We start from the raw sequence: 19,725 nt of genomic DNA, 5'->3' as shown, positions 1-19,725 counted from the left end.
TTTCAAATGCTTTCGTAACTGATCATGTTTAAATTTCTTTCTAAAGATATCTGTGTGATTATTTTCATGTTTATTGTGACCTAAAATGTCTATAATGACACCTGTATTTTGTAACTAGAAAACTTGTTTGCTAGAACACAGGATCCAATTATTTGGAAGAATCTTTCTTCAGTAAACATTAATTGTTCTGTAGTGATTTGATCTTATATTTTTGGAAGCTATATCTTGGCTTCAGGGTTTTCATTAATATTTGAACAAGAGTGATACTTGAGGGCCGGGGATTTAGCTCAGTGGTGCAGCGCCTGCCCGACAAGCGTGAGGCCCTGGGTTTGATTCCCGGTACCAAAAAAGAAAAGAGAAAAAAAAAAAAAAAGAGTGATACTTGGTCTCTGAAAACCTGTTCGCCATCTTCATGTATGGGACAGGCTTCTATGCAAATATATGGGACAACATTTTAGTGTCCCTGGTGGTGCCTGACAAAAGCCTTATTTCTGTCTCTCTTCTTACTCACTAGACTTCTTAACAGGCCATTCATTGTATTTTCTAGAAGTGGAAAGGATAACGTTACTAGGGAAGCAAGAAAAAGAAAAGCAGCAAGAGCTTCTTTTAGCTGACCAGTCAACTGGATATTGACCACCTGTCTTCATGGGAAAGAAATAGATGGCAGTGAATAAGTGAGAGTCTAGTTTTCCAAGAAGCTCAATGATTTTCCCAAATCAATACAGCTCATCAGGCCTCAGAACAAAGGCTGCGGGTGAGGTGACAGTGATGGAAGTGACTCTATGTTCTTTTGTGTATTAAACCATAGGCCCCATGGGGAAACGAGGTTTCTTTAGCTTGTCTTTAGCTTGTTTCTTCAGTGTCTGTTTTGGGGGGTGGGGAGCTTATTCAGTGTATTTGGGGGGAAGGTTCTTGTAGATTTTTTTTAAAAAAGATCCCCATAGATTATATTGATCCTCAAGTGTACTTCTGAAAGAGATAAGCTCAGTCAAGTAAGAAAATAGTATCTTTAAAAATGTAGATTAGAATAGCATTTTGCCATTGTTTTTTGGTATTGGTTAATATTTCATTTTTTTCCTTGTTATTTATGGATGGTATTTGGATGAATCTAAAAGAATGTCTCTGTGTTCAGATTAACCTCTGGCAAAGAATCACAACTACACATCTTCCATAGATGAACCCTGTTCCCAGTGTCTGGAAAACCACACCCAGCCCTAATGAGAATGCTGAACTGCAGCCTGAGAGGTTCTAATTAACACAGATGGAGTGATGCTAATAGATTTCTGCCACCAACAGAGACATTCTATCCACACCAACAATTTTTAGCCCTGGTCCTTTCATCTTTAGGCACACTGTGCTTTCATAAAGTAGTATATTAACACCAGAGCAGTGTGTCTCCGTGGTTTATGGCTGGGGTGGTGGCACAGTAGGGCACGAAGTGTTTCATTACATTTCCTTCTGTTGGTACTGCCCTATCTCCCAAGCTCCACCGCCACACAGTTTGTCCAGATAAAACCCAATGTTCAGGGTGACTAATCGCAGCACTGTGTTCCAGAAGGTGTGATTACAGGATGTGGTTAAAGTGACTCCTGAAACGTTCTGCCCAGTAGTAGAGCTCTAAAAACACTGAGCTTTACAGTCATGTGACAGCACACACTTTTCCTATCTAGTGCTCCATATGTGCTTGGTTTAGGTGATAGGACTGTGCCTCTGCTTTTTGGCTGGCAGATATTTTATGGGCAACCTTAGTTGTACATTTAAAATTGACCAGATAATTACAAATTCAGCTTTGTCCTTTGAAAAAGGATCTGTTTGAAGGCTGAAGCTATAAAACAGTGAATAAAGGTACTCTGTCAGATTCAGCTTCAAGAAAAGCTCGAGGATTGAATACAACAGAACAAAAACAACAAAAAATTAGCAGAGGGAGTTTTGAACAAAGGAATGACTTGATAAATCAAATCATACCTTGTGCAGTAGTCACATTGTATAAAAATATAAGGTGATATGATACCTGAAGTACATAAACTTGATCCTATACTCATGAAAACAGCATTTTGTGGCATTCTTACTATCACTTCCATTTCGGCAGACAGAATGTATGAAAGGAAAGAAACGGGCAGAGTTTGAAAAGAAGGATTATGGCACAAATGGGTTACAAGTTGCTGTTATTAGAATGAGGTTTCTGTTTTCTGCCTGAGTGCATGTCAAGTCCATCCAGATGTGGTAGTCCGAGTAAGAGTTCAAAAACACTTCTGTCACATTCCAGACTCAGCGTTTGCAATGCTTGGCAGACTTGTGTCCTGTCCCAGGGATGGGGCACTTTAAAGACTCTAAGACAGTCTTTAAAGTGTAATATAAACAGAGTTATGGTGATCCACTGGGAAATCAGGCATTTGCCCAGTTCTTGAGGAAACAGCTTCACAAATACCAGAAATAATAATTCATAAGCCACATTTATAACATCTTTGAGGTAAAATCTCCCCACAGAAAATGAATCGCCTATAAGCTAGTGAGAGATTACACTTATTGAAAAAATATGATAATAGTGCGTGGAAGCCACTGAGGAGGATTCGGACTAGATTCCGGTTATTTCCTATGTGTTCAGTGAACTCTCCATGTGAGCTAGGAACTGCGCTCTTAATGGGTGTGGGGTACACACTCTGCCCATATTTAAAGATTGTCCTCTAGTTGGAGGAGACAGGCTCACTGTTTACAGGAATGGAGTGAAATGGTAAAGGACCAGGTATTAATGGAGGAGAAATAGTCTTAAGCATCTTCAAACATGATGAGAGATTTTGTTGCTCACCTAATAAATTGAGCTGGATATTCCTGGTGAGGGGAAGATCTCCTCATTATTCAGAGTCCCAGGTAAAGGAACCTTCCCACTTTCAGTTTATGGCCTTTAAGGCCGATGTAGTCATTTGCATCAAAGTGAGCCAGAAAGGGAAAGATACTAGAACATACAGGGGCAGTTCATGGGCAAGGCCCACAGGCCTTCACTCAGAGGCCACCAGTAGGAAAGCTAAGAAAGTCCAGCTTCAGACTTAGAAATAAGAGGGAGGTGTGGGTTCTTGTGAGCATTCTTTGGTGGGAGAACTGTGCTTGGAATCCAACTGGGCATGCAGGAGAGAACAGCCATTTGGGGTGATGTGCACAACATGTGTGTGACTAGTGAGAGAAGTCACATACAAGAAAACATTGGAATTTGTCTCTGGTCCTAATTTATTATGAACTTCAGCTTTCCATGTGGATTTGGACTAAGGAATCTTATTTAAGGTTTCATGCAAGGAAGTTAAAATCATACCACGAAGAACAGCTGAAAATACTCGTCTAGGGTGGAGGGCAAAAGGAGAGCAAGACCTGGAAGTAAGCGAATGCTAGCATGGCTTTTTTCTTGCTTGATTGAAGGGTGGAGAATAGGTGAACTGCTTCTGCAGGATATCAGAAGCCCCAGAACAGGACCAGGATATTCAAAGACAGATTTTAGTTTAACACAAGGAACAACTCTTTACAAAATGGCTGGGAAATAACTAGGCAGTCTTGGGTGGATGCTGCTGAAATCCTTTATCAATAAAATGGCCAGGAAGAAAGGGGGCCACACAAATAAAAGTGTTGGGGGCTTTGTACCAGCATTTGGCTTCCTCAGCTCATAGCTCTTGAATCCTTGAGGCTTTGGCCCATCACCGTTCTCGTTGCCTCTTTGTTACCTTAAGATCTTCAGTCTTCTCTGGGTACCAAATTTCTGGAACTTCCATATTGCTAATTCAGATACCCAGTATAAGTCCATTTGGTTGCCTCTGCTTTCACGTGCCCATGATGGTTGCATTCTAAGGCTACCCTCTGAGCAGGACCTGAGGGCCAACACCAGTATCATTGTACTCAGGGTCTCTTTTAATGTGATGGGATAAAGGGCCTGCTCTGTTAACGTGGGCAATATGCAAAACCACACTTCCACTTTTGGACGACATGTATGCCTGTGTTGGTTCTAAGATTACACTCTTGAAATACAGGGATTGGTCAGAGTTCTAGCCAAAACGGGCATGGTTCAGAAGCACCAAATAGCTATCTAATACTCCAAGGACACAGTAAGTGCTTGATGGGCCCGTTGCCCTGGGAAATAGAGCACTGGAATCCTTACGAAGTCTAAGGGTTTGGGCCTGTAGAGATGAGTGGCTTACATTATATAATAAATGCTGCATTCCTAGTAAGTGTCCTGTAGATACTATGCCTTTGGGAGCAGTGCTTAGATGCTGCACCAGTGTCTGAGACAAACTGTCACCAGTACAAAGGAGAAAGCCATGTGCAGTGAGCAAACTCATATTATTCCACCTGTGTCTCTGCTGTACTCCTCCTTCACCAGTAATAAGGCTCAGGTATTTTTCAAGTATAAAATGTTATAGGATAGCCATTAGCTCTTCGAGAAAGATCATGCCCATTCCATGCTGCAAAGGGAGGATAATCACCTTACTCAGATGATATGAAAATATAGATGAAAAGCACTTCTACAGAGTCCTCCCCAGCACCTAGCTCATAGGCTAGATGTTTGGAAGAATGAATGTGCCTTGAAAGAAAATACTGTATTAAACCTTTTGGGAGTAAATACCCATTTATTTCTAATTTCTTTAAGAAATATAATTCTTTGACCAAATCTATACAATTCAGATTTGTACTTTGAGAGAAATGGTTTTCATCTTGAGCATGTATGCCTTTAAGTCAGGATAGCTTGCTTTACACGGCCATGGGTTACAGAATGTTCACCATTTGAGGTTTCTGCGAAATAAGCCATTTTCGTGTTTCAGAGCTAAAACACCACCTTTATAGTTGGCCCTTCATAATGGGATGTTGTCTAAACACAGACCTGACAGAGAAACAGCCCTGCAGTTTACACGAGGAACATTCCTTAAGCTTTCACTCCGACCCGGAGTGCGGCTTTGATGGTGTAGACACGCAGGTGTGCACACTGGCACGCGGGTTCTGGGCAGATCTAAATTCTCCTTGGCATTGTGACTCGCCTACACACGGAAAGGAAGATACACACAAGCCCAAGCCTCCCATCAACACCCTTGGGGAGACTCCAAAATCTCCCTGCGAGAGGAGCGTTTGTCTGGAGCATGCTAAATACCGAGTGCTTCTAGAAAGACGGGTGACTTTGAGGCCCTCTAAGGCTGGAAATGGGCTCTTCTTTCCGGAATCTTACTCCAGGCGAGTACACACGACAGTAACCACTTCCCATGTGCTTAGACGAGCAGTTGGCCTGTGCAGCCTCGGGGGAGCGGCGCCTGCGGTGCAGCCATGCCCGAGCCTCTCGGATCCCGGGCCTCAGGACCCACCCGGGGCCCGGATCCCAGGCCTTCCCGACCCGGCGCTAGCAGCCGGCCGCGCTGTCTTGGCGCCGGAGCCGCGGGACCGAGGCCCGGGCGCAGCAGCCCCGCCACCCGCTCGCCCCGCCCCTCCCTCTATCCTGCCAATCAGACGCGGGCCTTGCACCCGGCGCCGGCCAATCAGCGGCCAGCCTTTGCTGGAAACACGAAACCCTTAGGGGAAAAGCAATAACAAAAGCCTTTCACTGCAGACAAATGTTAAGTGTCTGTGCAGACTTTTCCTGTTTTTAATTTTATTACTGCAAGAATGGAGGGTTTGTTGTTTCTTTCATGTTTCCTTTCAAGCAATTTTAATTATACATTTGTGCTACATCAGGGACTCTGGAACGCAGTGATTCAGCCCATTGCATCTAAAGCTAAAATGCAGTAACCTTCTGGCAATACAGATATATTCCCGCACTGCAAATATAGCTGACATGCTAAAGAATTTTAAGCAGCTGCAAAGGTCTTTGACACCACACACAGTGCCCCAGAGAGCAGATGATGAGAAAACCAGCTCAGTCTTCCCCTCCCCCCCTTTCCTCCAATTGTTGTCTTGTGCAAATTTTGACCAAATGCCTAATTACCACTGATTCTTGTTGCAATATAAATTTCTTATTCGGGGCAAAAAAAAATCCTGAGGGAATTACAAAGGACTCAGCCACGATGTGAGGAAACGCTTGCATTGCTTCATCCTGCCTTTTCTTCCCTTGCTAGACTATTGCTACAATAAGCTGAATTTACAGTGAGTAAATTCAGCTGTCACGTAAGTAATAACAACACAGACCATATGGAAAACTATTTTAAAACCCCCTTTGGAGACTCGTGAAAGAAAATCTTCCTTCTTCACTAAAGTCCCAGCCATTGAAATATTTTACCTGATGTTTGAAGGTTCTAAAGGAAATGAGTCTTACCTTGTGAGGTTTCCCTTACCATAAAGGAGCTCAGCCCCAGGCTTTCTGTAAAATTCAGAATGGCAGTGGTAGCACAAGTGAACAAACCAGCTAGAAACAGACTTTGAGCCCTATCATCTGGTGTTTCCAAGAAAGAACAGAAGGGAGGGAAGTTGCAGAAAAGGAAACAAAGGTTCACATAAGTATTTCATTTGTTTGCCCTAATATTTTATATATGTCTCAAAATCTAGGTCTTTTAAAATCATGCTTTAAAGAAATGATTTTTAAAAAGTGGCACTTGTCCTCCAGCGAAATACAGAGGGTGTTATATTTTGTTTCTCTGTGCCATTTGGTATACTAAGTGCACTTAGGTTTAGTAATTCACAGATGCAGTGCTAAATTAAATTGTCTGTCTGCAAAGCAGTGGGGGAAAGCAGAAAGCTTGCAGGAAACAAGTGTGTTGGTTTTGAGATTTCTTTTCTAATCCTCTGTGGCAAATGCTTACCAAAGTTGATTCTAAAGATAACCCCAATAGCAAATCTATTGTGCACATTTATTTTCTTAAGAGGGCTATTTTAGGAGCCCTTAACATGAAACAAGACCAAACAGTGAAACAGACACCGAACCCAGGCTGATTATTGTCTCACAGAGTCAAGGAGGAGAGGATTAAGAAGGAGAAAGCATAGCTGATTGTCAGCTCTGGAATCTTAGTCTCCATTTTCTCCTCTGTGCTTATTTTTATGCACCCGCATAATTTTTTTCTTAATAAAAGTCATCATTATTTTATATTGTTGAATTGGAAACAAAACCAATTCTTTTCAGTCACCTTCTGGTTTAAGCACTGGTAACTGGCGCTGAGTTTATGTTGGCTGCTTGCCAAACGAAAGCAATTATGTGTAATAATAGAAAAATTAAGAGGTGAGTGTTGCCGTTTTACAGCAGGACATGGCAAAAACCATTTCCTTCTGTCAGCAGTATCGTGATTACACTCTCACACACAGTCTTGCCCTTTTGTACCACGTGCGTATGCGCACCAAGTCACACACACACATCATTTCCTGTGGGTTTTAACTTGAGGTCACTGAAACCAGAAAGAGGAAGACTGCAAACCACAGCTTTTGAAAGCAAATGAGAATAGAATTTTACTGATAAAAGTAATAAAATAAGTGAAGCAGAAATAAAGTAATCGGTGTTAAGTGTGGTCCCCTTTCATCCTTTTCTCCCTGCAGGGGTCCTGGTTGTCAATGTCACGTGGAGGAACAAGACTTACGTAGGGACACTGCTGGACTGCACCAAGCATGACTGGGCCCCTCCCAGGTATGCCCAGGCCTTTCATTTCTCTCCTTCTCCTCCTCCCCTGTGCTCCCTCTGCAAGGAAACTAGAGAACAGATTAATAATACATAAAAGTCTGCTTGTAATTGAAACCAGGCAAAAGAGAAATGAGCAATTCAGGATTGAACACGATAAAGTCAAATGCCGGCTTTCTCTTCTGTCAGGAGATCTCTGCTCCCCCCCCCCCATCCGTTCTCTCTCTCCTTTGTTTTCTTCTCTTCTCAAAATGGGAATTTGAACTGAATTGGAAGCCAGCTATCTGAGCTGTTTTTCTTTTATTTTCTGAGGCAGAATATAAGCCATTGGTGGCCTGTTCTTTTGCAGGTGTTGAACTTGTCAGTGGAAAAATAAAATGTTTTTCCTCAAGCTACCAAAGTATTGACTCCTTTTCCCTGCGTTATGCACCTCGTGATTCCATCTGACTCTTGGAGATGCTCATTTTGACATCTGTTCCTTGCTTCCTTAGGTTTTGTGAGTCACCGACAAGTGACCTGGAAATGAGAGGTGGCCGGGGCAGAGGGAAGAGAGCAAGGTCTGCTGCCACAGCCCCTGGCTCCGAGGCAACCTTCACGGAGTCCAGAGGGCTGCCGAGCAAGAACAGAGGAGGGGCCAATGGAAAAGGGAGGCGGGGCAGCCTCAACGCCAGCGGGCGAAGAACACCCCCGAATTGTGCTGCGGAAGACATCAAAGCCAGTCCTTCCTCCACCAATAAGAGGAAAAACAAGCCTCCCATGGAACTGGACCTGAACTCCAGCTCTGAGGACAATAAGCCTGGGAAACGTGTCCGCACAAATTCTAGAAGCACTCCCACCACCCCTCAGGGGAAACCAGAGACTCCTTTTTTGGACCAAGGCTGCTCTTCTCCAGTGTTAATCGATTGTCCCCACCCAAACTGCAACAAAAAGTACAAGCACATTAATGGCCTGAGGTACCACCAGGCTCATGCACACTTGGATCCAGAAAACAAGCTGGAGTTCGAGCCTGACAGTGAAGACAAGATCTCAGACTGTGAGGAAGCCTTGAGTAATGTGGCGCTTGAAAGCAGCGAGCCAAGCACAAGTGTGTCTGCTTATGACCAGGCAAAGGCACCCACATCCCCTGGTGCCGGGAACCCCCCTGGGACTCCCAAAGGAAAGAGAGAGCTGATGAGCAATGGCCCAGGGTCTCTTATGGGTTCCAAAGCTGGGAAGAACTCTGGCAAAAAGAAGGGCCTTAACAATGAACTGAACAACCTTCCAGTCATCTCCAACATGACGGCCACCTCAGACAGCTGCTCAGCAGCAGACAGCACTCTGACTGCTGAAATGCCCAAACTGGAAGCAGAAGGGCTGGTTGACAAGAAAAATCTTGGAGACAAAGAAAAGGGCAGAAAAGCGAACAACTGTAAAATGGACAAAAACCTTTCCAAACTGAAAAGTGCCCGCCCCATTGCCCCTGCCCCAGCGCCCACGCCCCCGCAGCTCATTGCTATCCCTACTGCTGCCTTCACAACCACCACCACTGGGACGATACCTGGCCTGCCCTCCCTTACGACCACTGTTGTCCAGGCCACACCAAAGAGCCCTCCGCTAAAGCCTATCCAACCAAAGCCCACAATCATGGGAGAGCCCATCACCGTGAACCCAGCTCTGGTGTCACTCAAAGACAAGAAGAAAAAGGAAAAGCGCAAGCTAAAGGACAAAGAAGGGAAAGACACGGGAAGCCCGAAAATGGATGCAAAGCTAGGGAAACTGGAGGATGCCAAAGGGACTGGCAAAGATTTATCTGGGCATTTTTTAAAGGAGCATCTCAGCAAGAATGAAGGACTCGCTAACGGACTGTCAGAGTCTCAGGAGAGCCGCATGGCCAGTATCAAAGCTGAGGCCGACAAGGTCTACACATTCACAGACAACGCCCCCAGCCCGTCCATAGGCAGTGCCTCGAGGATGGAGTGCAGCACCCTGGTGAACGGGCAGGCACCCATGGGCCCGTTGCATGTGCTGACCCAGAATGGCGCCGAGAGCTCAGCAGCCAAGACCAGCAGCCCAGCCTATTCAGACATTTCCGATGCTGCTGACGATGGTGGATCTGACAGCAGGTCAGAGGGTATGAGGTCAAAGGCCAGTTCCCCATCAGATATCATTTCTAGCAAGGATGGTATTGTGAAAGGGCACTCCTCCACTATGGCACCATCGTCTCAACTGAAGGAGTCCCCTTCCCCCTATTACCACAGCTATGACCCTTATTATTCCCCAAGTTACATACACCCCGGCCAGGTCGGTGGCCCTGTGGCTGGGAATTGTGGGAGCTCACAGGCCATGAAGATCAAGAAGGAGTCTGAGGAAGATGCAGAGAAAAAAGACAAGGCAGAGCAGTTAGAGTCTAAGAAAGTGGACCATAGTTCTGCATCCCTGCAACCACAACACCAGTCGGTGATCACACAGAGGCACCCTGCCCTGGCCCAGTCACTCTATTACGGCCAGTACGCCTACGGGCTCTACATGGATCAGAAGTCTCTGATGGCCACCAGCCCTGCCTACAGACAGCAGTATGAGAAGTACTATGAGGACCAGAGGCTGGCAGAGCAGAAAATGGCCCAGGCTGGAAGAGGAGACTGTGAGAGGAAGACTGAGCTTCCCCTGAAAGAGCTGGGCAAGGAGGACAGTAAGCAGAAAAGCGCGCCATCAGCCACAGTCTCAAAAGCTCCCTCTGCTCCGGAGCCTAACAAAAACCATTCTAAACTAGGGCCGTCAGTGCCTAATAAAACTGAGGAGACAGGTAAATCACAGCTTCTCTCCAATCACCAGCAGCAGCTTCAGGCCGACAGCTTCAAAGCTAAGCAGATGGAAAACCACCAGCTTATTAAGGAGGCTGTAGAAATGAAGTCTGTCATGGACTCTATGAAGCAGACAGGTGTAGACCCAACCTCGAGATTTAAACAAGTAAGATTGTGGATCGTGGCCCCGACAGAGAGAGAGCAGTCTGAGATGTGTACATGTCTGGGGTTGATCTGGTTAGACTTCTTTCACAGGAGAAATCAACAGCAGGGCTTTTGTTTTTTCTCTTGAAAAATATCTTAAAAGAGTCTCAGGAGTTGTTGTGTAGCTGTAAAATGTACATGGCATGCTATTTTCTTACTATGTTCTGTAGTAGAAAGAGTTCCAGACATGTGCTTTGTAGACCTGTGTTCCATGTGATCACTATATTTAATTCTGTGGCTCTAAGTCTGTCCCTTAATTTTTCACTGAGCCTGAGGTGAGGGCATTCCACTACAGGGACATGAAATTCCTTCCAAGCTCTGAGATTGAGTTTGATCGCTAAATAAATTTCTATTAGCATCGTCTAGGAATATTATAACTGAGCACCTAAATTGATATTTCCTACTTTTTTCTTTTCCTTTTTTTTTTTTTTTGTGGTACTGGGTGTTGAACCCAGGGCCTTCACACTGAGCTACATCCCCAGCCCTTTTCAAAATTTTGAGACAGGGTCTGGCTAAGCCGCTAAGGGGGCCCAGAGTCACCTGGGGTGTGAGGTGCCTCCATTCCTGTTCTACACCCTGTGTTAAGTGCCTAGTGCAGAGCTCAATGCTGAGCATTTGTGAGGAGAGGGGCCTCAGCAGTTGTTCCAGAGCAACCATCTTGGGAACACCTGAGAACCCGTCACCAGGAAACCACAAGAGTGGTAGCACTTTCTTTCATGGTTCAGACATCATGATTCACTGCAGCCTCCAGAACAGTCACTCCGATACTGCCTAACACTGCCGCCCCCACCCTACACCCCCACTTAGAGGGTCCCTGTGAGTCAGAGCAGCAGCCCTTTCTCCATGACATTTCTGCCCAAAGTTGGGGCTGAATCCCAATTTTGAACGTCCACTCAGAACCTGAATTCCTGGAGGATTTACACTAGCAGTGGAGTGGGTGCCACAAAGGCCATTTGGGATTCTCAGTTTCCCCTCTACCAGAGGCCCACGTCAGGCTGTTGCTTGATAGGACTGCATTTGAACAACACAGTTTTGGACATTCATAGATGGCTTTGTTTTCTAATAGAGAAGCCATAATGTGTGCTATGAATTTGAAATTTTGCTTTGATTAAGATGTTAACACATAACGAGAAGTAAGCCAGTATATTAAGCCTCAGCTGCAGTAAATGAAGAAAATGTATTAGGAAACCAAGAGTTTTTCCTTCTACGTGATGTTTATAGCTTTAGTAATTGCTTAAATTTGCTATTATTAGCTTGCGCTGGAGTTTTTAAAATCCTTTTTACCTATGTGAGATATTAAAAGGAAAATGAGGGTTGGATTAAATATGTCTGAGGATGTTATTTAACATTCAGAAGTGACATTAAGGGCCCAGCTTTGAATTCCAACAGCTGAAAGCTGGGCTTCTCAAGTGGGCAGCAGGGTGACCTTACCTTGATATTGCATGAACTTATGAAAGATTTGTCTTTGTCTTTTGTATAAGGAATCAATAGTAACCCCAGACATTATTACTTTATGAGAGAAGGTGTAATACCACAGTGCCTAACACATAAATAGATGCTAACTTTGTATGCAGAGTAATAGTAATAGTGCTGTCGTGATGACTAATGGGTTTCCTTAAAAATTGAAATTTTAAAACAAATATATGTATTTTTAAATCAGGATCCAGATTCAAGGACATGGCATCATTATGTGTACCAGCCCAAATATCTGGATCAGCAAAAGTCAGAAGAACTTGATAGAGAGAAGAAATTGAAAGAAGATAGTCCAAGAAAAACTCCTAATAAAGAGAGTGGTGTGTCCAGCCTTCCTGTGTCATTAACAAGCATTAAAGAAGAACCCAAAGAGGCCAAGCGTCCTGACTCACAGTCAGTGGAGGAGAACAAACTGAAGAATGATGACCGAAAGACTCCTGTGAATTGGAAGGACTCTCGGGGGACCAGAGTGGCGGTGTCCTCACCCATGAGTCAGCATCAGTCATACATACAGTACTTGCATGCTTATCCTTATCCACAGATGTATGACCCCAGCCACCCTGCATACCGGGCTGTCTCTCCCGTCCTAATGCACAGTTACCCGGGTACGTGTTGCGGGTTCTGATTCTATGGGAGGGAAGAGGTGGTCTTCAAATATTAGCTATTAAAAACTCAAGATAAATTAGAAGCCTCAAGAATGACATTTGTTTTGCTTGTTTTTATGCTGGTTAAAGTCCCAAAAATGAAACTGATTTGATAGAAGATTTTTGGAAATGAAATGTCAAGAGTCCTTAGCTGTAGTTTCCATAGTCTCTGATGGTCTACTGTAGATGTTAGACTGACAGATACTTTATTGCCTGTGAAAATATTCTAAGCACTTACTGTCATAATCATTATAGTTACTATTCCTTTCACTTAAGCAGACACGTAATGTGTGAAGTGGCTGTAAGCTCAGTTCTGTTTATAACCTTCGTTCGTCAGGATGAATTAACTGGAGAAGAAAGTTGGAGACTAGATACAGTATAACAATGATATAACCCATTTTTAATGTACCCCTTATTTTAAGATGCTTGACTCTTACCACAAATTCATGTAATCCAAATGACTTTTTAAAAGATATAGCCCATAATTTGATGTGGCATTTGTTGTTTATCTGCAGGGGCCTATCTCTCTCCAGGATTTCATTATCCTGTTTACGGGAAGATGTCAGGGAGAGACGAGGCAGAGAAAGTCAATACCAGCCCCAGCATCACCACGAAGACAACCACTGAATCTAAAGCACTGGACTTGCTCCAGCAGCATGCCAACCAGTACCGCAGCAAGTCTCCTGCTGTAAGTTTCCTTTTGTTGCTATTTAAAAGGAAGTGTTTTAGGGAGAAAAGGAGACAGCTATAGAACAATCTTGGAATCCAGCTGTGATTTCAGGATGCTGTTTTATCCTTAATACATAAAGAATAAACTGTTGAAAAATAAGATGCTTTTACAAATGAGAGACAGTTGTTAAAGTGTGTGTGGTGGTAGTGAACTTCTCTGTTGAAAAATATGGTATGCCTTATTTATATGGTATGCTAACCAGGAAGATGCATGTCACGTGGGAATTTAAATTAAAAGGAACCAACTTTTGGTGCAAAGTACTGTTGATTAAACACTGAAAAATTAAGTAGCAGTCAGGCATAAGCTGTCGACCTATTGGGCAACTGTGGAACTTTTAAAAAAACTTTTTTGGGGAACAACTCTCAATCAGGATTTTCTCATACAGATATCCTTTTTCCTTGAAGACAGTTAAAAGTGAGGCATGGTGATGCCCATCTGTAATCCTAGCACTTGGGAGACTGAGGCAGGAGTATTATAGGGTTGTAGCCACCTTGGGCTTCATGGTGAATTCAATGCCTGCCTGGATTGCATAGTGAGACCCTGTCTCAGAAAGCAAAAAGAAAAAAGACAACAGGAAATCTGGTCGAAAATTCACTTGGCAGCAAATTGTTGAAGAAGTAGACCCCTCTGGCTGGTGTGTCTGGCCTCCCATCCATGGAGCACATATAAAATAAAACCTGCCCATCTTGCACCACTCGTCTTTGTTGTGAGCCTGGCTTCTGTGGACATGAGTTTTACGCTCCTCTGTGGATCAGTGGTATTCATGTGGTCACTGCCCGTTCCTGGATGCTCATCACGAGGTATGCAGAGGACCCATAATTTAGAAGAAGTGTTAATTTTGTTCAGACATGATTGGAGTGGTGCACAGTGGGAGGCTCGTGTGCCAGTCATGTGGCTAAGGAGGGAGGGCCACCTCTGCTGTATTCTGGCCTTGACTCTTTGTGTCCCTGTAACTCTGAGGAAGTCATGCAAATGTGTGACTTTGTGAAAGGCTCTCCCTCCAAAAGGCAGGTCTCTAGCTGGTCCTAGTGACTGTTTACAAAAACACCAAACAAAGGATGTCATGGTTGTTGATCAGAAAAGAGAAGTTTAGAATCTGCTACCTGCAGTGAAAATAGGTCCACTCAGTAGAAAAACTAGAAAGGCGGCTGAAGAGTCATTATCTGTGAGTCCTCTTTCTGATAAATAGATTTTTTAAAATCCAGGTGGAAAAGAGAACTGTAGTGAAAAGGTGATTAGGTTCTACAAGGTAGAAATGTATAGGAAACATACATTCCTTAACGAAAGTATGGCTTGGGAGCATTCAGAAATCGGAGGATTCCAGATGTGGACACAGCATAATGGTTTCCTGTGCAGTCCTCCCTTGATGTGTGCAGGGAATTGGTTCCAGAGGATGCCAAAAGCCAGGCATTCAAGCCCTTTATATAAAATAGCATGGTATTTGTATATAATTTACTCGCATCTTCCTTTATACAGTACTTTAAAGTATCTCTAAATTATCTCAGATATTTAATATAGTATAAATGTTATGTAAATAGTTTTTCTACTGTATACTTAGGAAATAATGACAAAAATCTGTATGTATTTAGCACATCAAATTATTGCAGTATTTTTGATCCCAGGTTGGTTGAATTACAGAGATGGAACTCATGAGTATGGAGGGCAGACTGCACTATGGACATTGACATATGAAACTGGGGAGTATATTTTCATTGGAACAAATTGGATACAGATATGCTTAAAGTTATGAGAGGTTCTCTCACAAAATACAAATAAAAGTGTAACTAGAAAAATTGACCTGAATACAATCTTCAAAACTACTTCTTTTCCTTGACCCCTATGTTTGTGAGAAAATGGTAGATTCTAAACCTGCAATTATGAATGACTGTGAGGAGAAGCCTTGTTCTACTTGGTTCAGTTTGGGTGAGGCAATTATTTTTGGTTTAATTCCAGTGGAAACTAATGCATGTCTTTTGAAATTATCGCCAACTAAAACAGAATTCTGAGTATGATCTACTTTTTAATCATTTACACATATTGCTGAAGGGACAAAGGTGGTTTAGTACTCCTACTCATTGTATTTCAGAGAATTAAGTAGGGGATATTTTTCTTTTTGATTGCAGCCCGTGGAAAAGGCGACAGCCGAGCGGGAACGGGAGGCCGAGCGGGAACGGGATCGCCACTCCCCCTTTGGCCAGAGACACCTGCATACGCACCACCACACCCATGTTGGCATGGGTTACCCTCTGATCCCTGGCCAGTATGACCCTTTTCAAGGTCAGCAGCTCAGTGCTCATTGTTTCTATTTCCATTTTCCTCTGGGAAACTGTTGCTAAAACTACCTGACATGATTTTAAAAATACTATACTGAACTTTGAATTAACATCAGCTTGGGAAGGGGAAGATTTTTATCACTTATTTCTTACTATTTCCAAAGCTATTCCCACATCTTTGTATTCTCTTGAGACAGGAAATGGCTCCCATTTAATAATTGTCACTGGCTGATATTATCAGGCGCTTACTGTTATCTCACCACTGAGAGTGGTGGTGGGGTCTGGGGCCCTGAATATAACAATCAGAAGATCAAATATCTGCTTCAAGGAAATTGTAGAGAAAAGGGAGGGATAGTGGGAGGCTTTGGTGAAATTTTGTTTTGTCTTCCTATCTGCAGGCCTTTTAAGTTGCTCTTTTCCTATGCAAGTGATGGGAGTGAGGAGATTCAGTTTAGCACTTTCTATCTAATCTAATTCGAAGGCCCTTCACAGCCCTTCACTGTTATGGCCTTCAGTAAAGATCGAAGGTCAAGCAAAAGAAACCTTTTTAAGAATCTGTAGACTTGGCCTGCAGAGCCATCAGTTCGTGGTGTATTAGCTGAGCACGTCACCTCAGAAGGTGTGGTGGTGGCCCGGTGTTCACCAGCAGTCCCACCTGCCTGGGATCCTGCCGTCTTTGGCAGCATGGGTGGTGATGACAAAGTAGCATGGATTACATTGCTTTAAACAACAGAAATTCATTTTCTCACAATTCGTGAGGCTGGGAGTTGGAGATGAGGTTCAGTTTCTGGTGAGCACTTTCACAGGCTTTTTGGCCAGTACACCACCATCTGGGTGTTCTCACTCTGTGGGGAAGCCTAAACCTGAGCGTCTGTTCTTAAGGGGACATGGATCCTTTCCCATTATTCATATTAGGATGAGACCCATGTCAGCTTATTTTACTTTAATTACCTCTTCCTGGGCCCTGTTTCCAAACGCAGTGAAACTAGAGTTAAGGACCTCAACGTAGGAATTTCAGGGAGACACAATTCAGTTTGTAACTATGGGGAGGTTTCCTCTTACCTTGCTGTGTGATTAGAGAGCAAGATCATTTTTATTTATTTAATTCTGATTACTTGATGTCAAGCAAGCATCTCAATTTCCTAAACAGCTTGTATTGAGTGTGAACTTGGGAACTTGGCAGAGAAGTGGGTTTGGTTTCTAACACATTATGATCTAACTTACTCATATATCATAACTGTATATGTGAGCAGAATATCTTCTCTTATGTTCTTGTTGTTATGTATTGTCTTACATTACCACTGGGAAAAAGAAAGTATGTCCACATAAAGGACATAAAAGAAGTGAGTAATCTTCTTTAGGTTTACTTTGTTACTTTATGTTTCCCAGGACTGTTTTCTATAGAATTTAAAGGAGTTCTCTGTTAGGCAACTTAATGCTGTTTGGAGAGCTGTTTCAGTCTCTGTTACCTTTGTCTTATAAATTGAGGCTATTTCTAAGTTTGATTTATTGATTTCACGTACTTTATCAGATGCACTGTGTTAAATCACTTGGAGAAATATTAAAGTGATCAAAGTTATTATAAAAGTATTGCATTCTAAGGAAATAGCATGTTGTGTCTATGTTTTACTATGACTTTTGATTCCTGTTGTTACCTGGCACTTATTTCTTCTGAGCTTCTTATTCAGGAATATGTGCAAACCATTTAGCACCTTGTGGAGGCAGAGAAAACGCTATATACTCTTTGAATAGCTATTAAGAAAACCGCAGAGTAGGGCGGTGAGGGGGGATGATTTAGCTCAGTGGTCCCACCGCCTGCTTCACAAGCCCAAGGTCCTGAGTTTGATCCCCAGTACCAAAACAAAAATAAACAAAAAAAAAGAAAACCACAGAGTATTCAGTAAAGGGATAGATATTGGTTAGACCAAATGGTTTATTCTCTGTCCTTGAAGCATGAAACATTTCATATGTGTGCCTAGGAAAAGACAGATTGCTGCTGCTGGGTCTGCAGCCTTTGCCTGTGTCTACTCTTCTCTGTGGAAATGTCTCAGATACCCCCATTTCTTCCTCCATTAGGCTTGACCTCTGCTGCCCTGGTTGCCTCTCAGCAGGTGGCTGCTCAGGCATCTGCATCAGGAATGTTTCCTACACAAAGAAGGTAAATGTCCTCTTCATTTTAAATTCGTGTCCTAGACACAGACATCATAGTGGTTTTGAAAAAGCCAGGATTGGCTTTTTAGATGAAAACGTTAGGTCCCCAGGTTTCCTAGCATTGTAACGAATGTGCTTATGCTGTGTGCTTCACATCAACTTGGATTCCATGAGCCACATTCTCTAAATGTACCCTGGATTGTCAATGAACCGGTTAGTTTTTTACACACTTGAAATTTCTTTAGGTTTTCCTCACAGCTTTGTTAAAGTAATTCACCATGATTCCTTTTGTTTTATTTACAAATAAAGTTGCAAATACAGAAATTTATTATCGTAATGCCAAAAGTAATGTTTGTTCATGGTTCAATTACCCCTTAAGTTGTTTTAAGAAGGAAAATAATTTAAAGAAGTTATTAACATAACATTAACATTTTTCCACAAAATTTATATCATCACATCATGTCAAATCATTTTGTCTAGCATTGAATTCCATGAGTGGAGTAGAACTAAAATAACTCTCTCAGTCTCAGTGTTTCCAGGTTTTCAGCATCAAATGTTGATAGAGTCCTATGCTAATGTGTGCTTTTCTTTTGCAGAGAATAACAGAATTAGAAGTATGGTGTCATGTGACTGGATCACATGGGGAAGCGCTATATACAGACATCAGTTCCATGGTGTTAATTTGAAATGCCTTAATGGCAGGCAAAAACCAGTCATTTCATTTTTGTAAATTACAGATTTTATCACAGAGTAACAAATGTTGCTGTAATTAAACTTCTGTTTTATATATATATACGTATACATATCTGTATATATACATATATATATATATATATTCTTTACTTTTTGTATCAGTAACCAGGCTCGCACACACAGGGTCTGCTGCCAAGTCGCAAACCACTCAGTAAAGGAAATAAAAAATGTATTTGTCATGTTGAAAAGTGTTAGCCACAAAAGGCTGCTTACTTTCTTTTCCTTTTTTCCTTTTAAATTGTAAATAAATAACGTTATGTATCAGTGTGCCTGCCCCTTGCATACCCTTCCTATATTTCCCGTGAGCCCTCAGAAAGGCGAACTGTGATGATGACACTTCGGTACAGTTTAGATGTCTGTCGGTGGCGCCTGCTAAAGACGCATCAGTGTAAAGTGTTCCTGTAGTCACTGTTTGTACTTGTGCATTGTGGGAAAAAATACTTCTGGAAGGCATGGGGTTGCCAGTACCACAAAAACTGTGTTGTATATAATGTAAAGATTAAAATGGGGAAATAATGAGCATCTGTGAATACTGAGGTGTCATTTTTTGATAATCTTGAATGGCAAATAACCCAATAGCCTGCGTAACAGAGACATCTGTGATTGTTCTATTACTTGAATAGTCCTGCAGTCCTTTTTTTTTTTTTTAAATGTTTACAATTTTCCAGTTTTAGAAGAAAGACTTTAACGCCATTGCCTGGTTACTTGTTTTATGCTGTAATCTAGTTTATTTTATGTAAAATGTATATTGAATGCTTTCCTTTTTTATACCTGCCTTAAATAATTTGGCAATCAGAATTAAAAAGTTTTTTTTTTTATAATGGCTTCTTGTCTGTCTCGTGTTATCTCTAGCTGGCTGGTAGTGATTTTAACTTTCAGAGAAGGATTTCTTAGTACTGTAAGTGCATAAGACATGATATACGTTTCTTATACGATACATGGGTATAATAACCCAACAGTGTATTTATAATTCAGTGAAAATATATATATATCACACACACTTATAGGGTATTTCCTCCAACTATGGAACATATCACTACAAATTAGTATATAGATTTCTGTAATGTGGAATGATATTCCAAACATATACTAATAAAAAGTTTTAAAAACTAAAAAGAAAGAAATCTTGTATCATATGGGCAGCAGATAATAAGTC

The 19,725-nt window shown here is 42.3% G+C and overlaps 1 protein-coding gene across 5 annotated transcripts in view; it reads left to right on the top strand.

The window, feature by feature from the left end:
- Znf608 (zinc finger protein 608) overlaps positions 1 to 19,390 on the top strand; it is a 112,743-nt gene extending 93,353 nt beyond the window's left edge. For 4 of the 5 annotated variants that reach the window (XM_004854468.4, XM_004854470.4, XM_004854467.4 and 1 more), the window contains 7 exons: positions 7,483 to 7,570; positions 8,053 to 10,507; positions 12,206 to 12,623; positions 13,178 to 13,350; positions 15,516 to 15,669; positions 17,742 to 17,823; positions 18,413 to 19,390. In XM_004854468.4, coding sequence (XP_004854525.1) covers positions 7,483 to 7,570; positions 8,053 to 10,507; positions 12,206 to 12,623; positions 13,178 to 13,350; positions 15,516 to 15,669; positions 17,742 to 17,823; positions 18,413 to 18,419 — 3,377 coding nt within the window. In that variant the 3' untranslated portion in view covers positions 18,420 to 19,390. Of the gene's footprint in view, positions 1 to 7,482; positions 7,571 to 8,052; positions 10,508 to 12,205; positions 12,624 to 13,177; positions 13,351 to 15,515; positions 15,670 to 17,741; positions 17,828 to 18,412 lie in introns of those variants that run through there. The other variant, XM_087180531.1, reaches the window with a different exon arrangement.
- The last annotated feature ends 335 nt before the right edge of the window (positions 19,391 to 19,725 follow it).

This window comes from Heterocephalus glaber, unplaced genomic scaffold (assembly GCF_053883595.1).
Source record: "Heterocephalus glaber isolate CG9 unplaced genomic scaffold, H.glaber_assembly_v1.0 deba00001463, whole genome shotgun sequence".
NCBI classification, from domain to species: Eukaryota; Metazoa; Chordata; class Mammalia; order Rodentia; family Bathyergidae; genus Heterocephalus; species Heterocephalus glaber.
This window is presented reverse-complemented; position numbering and strand designations above follow the sequence as displayed.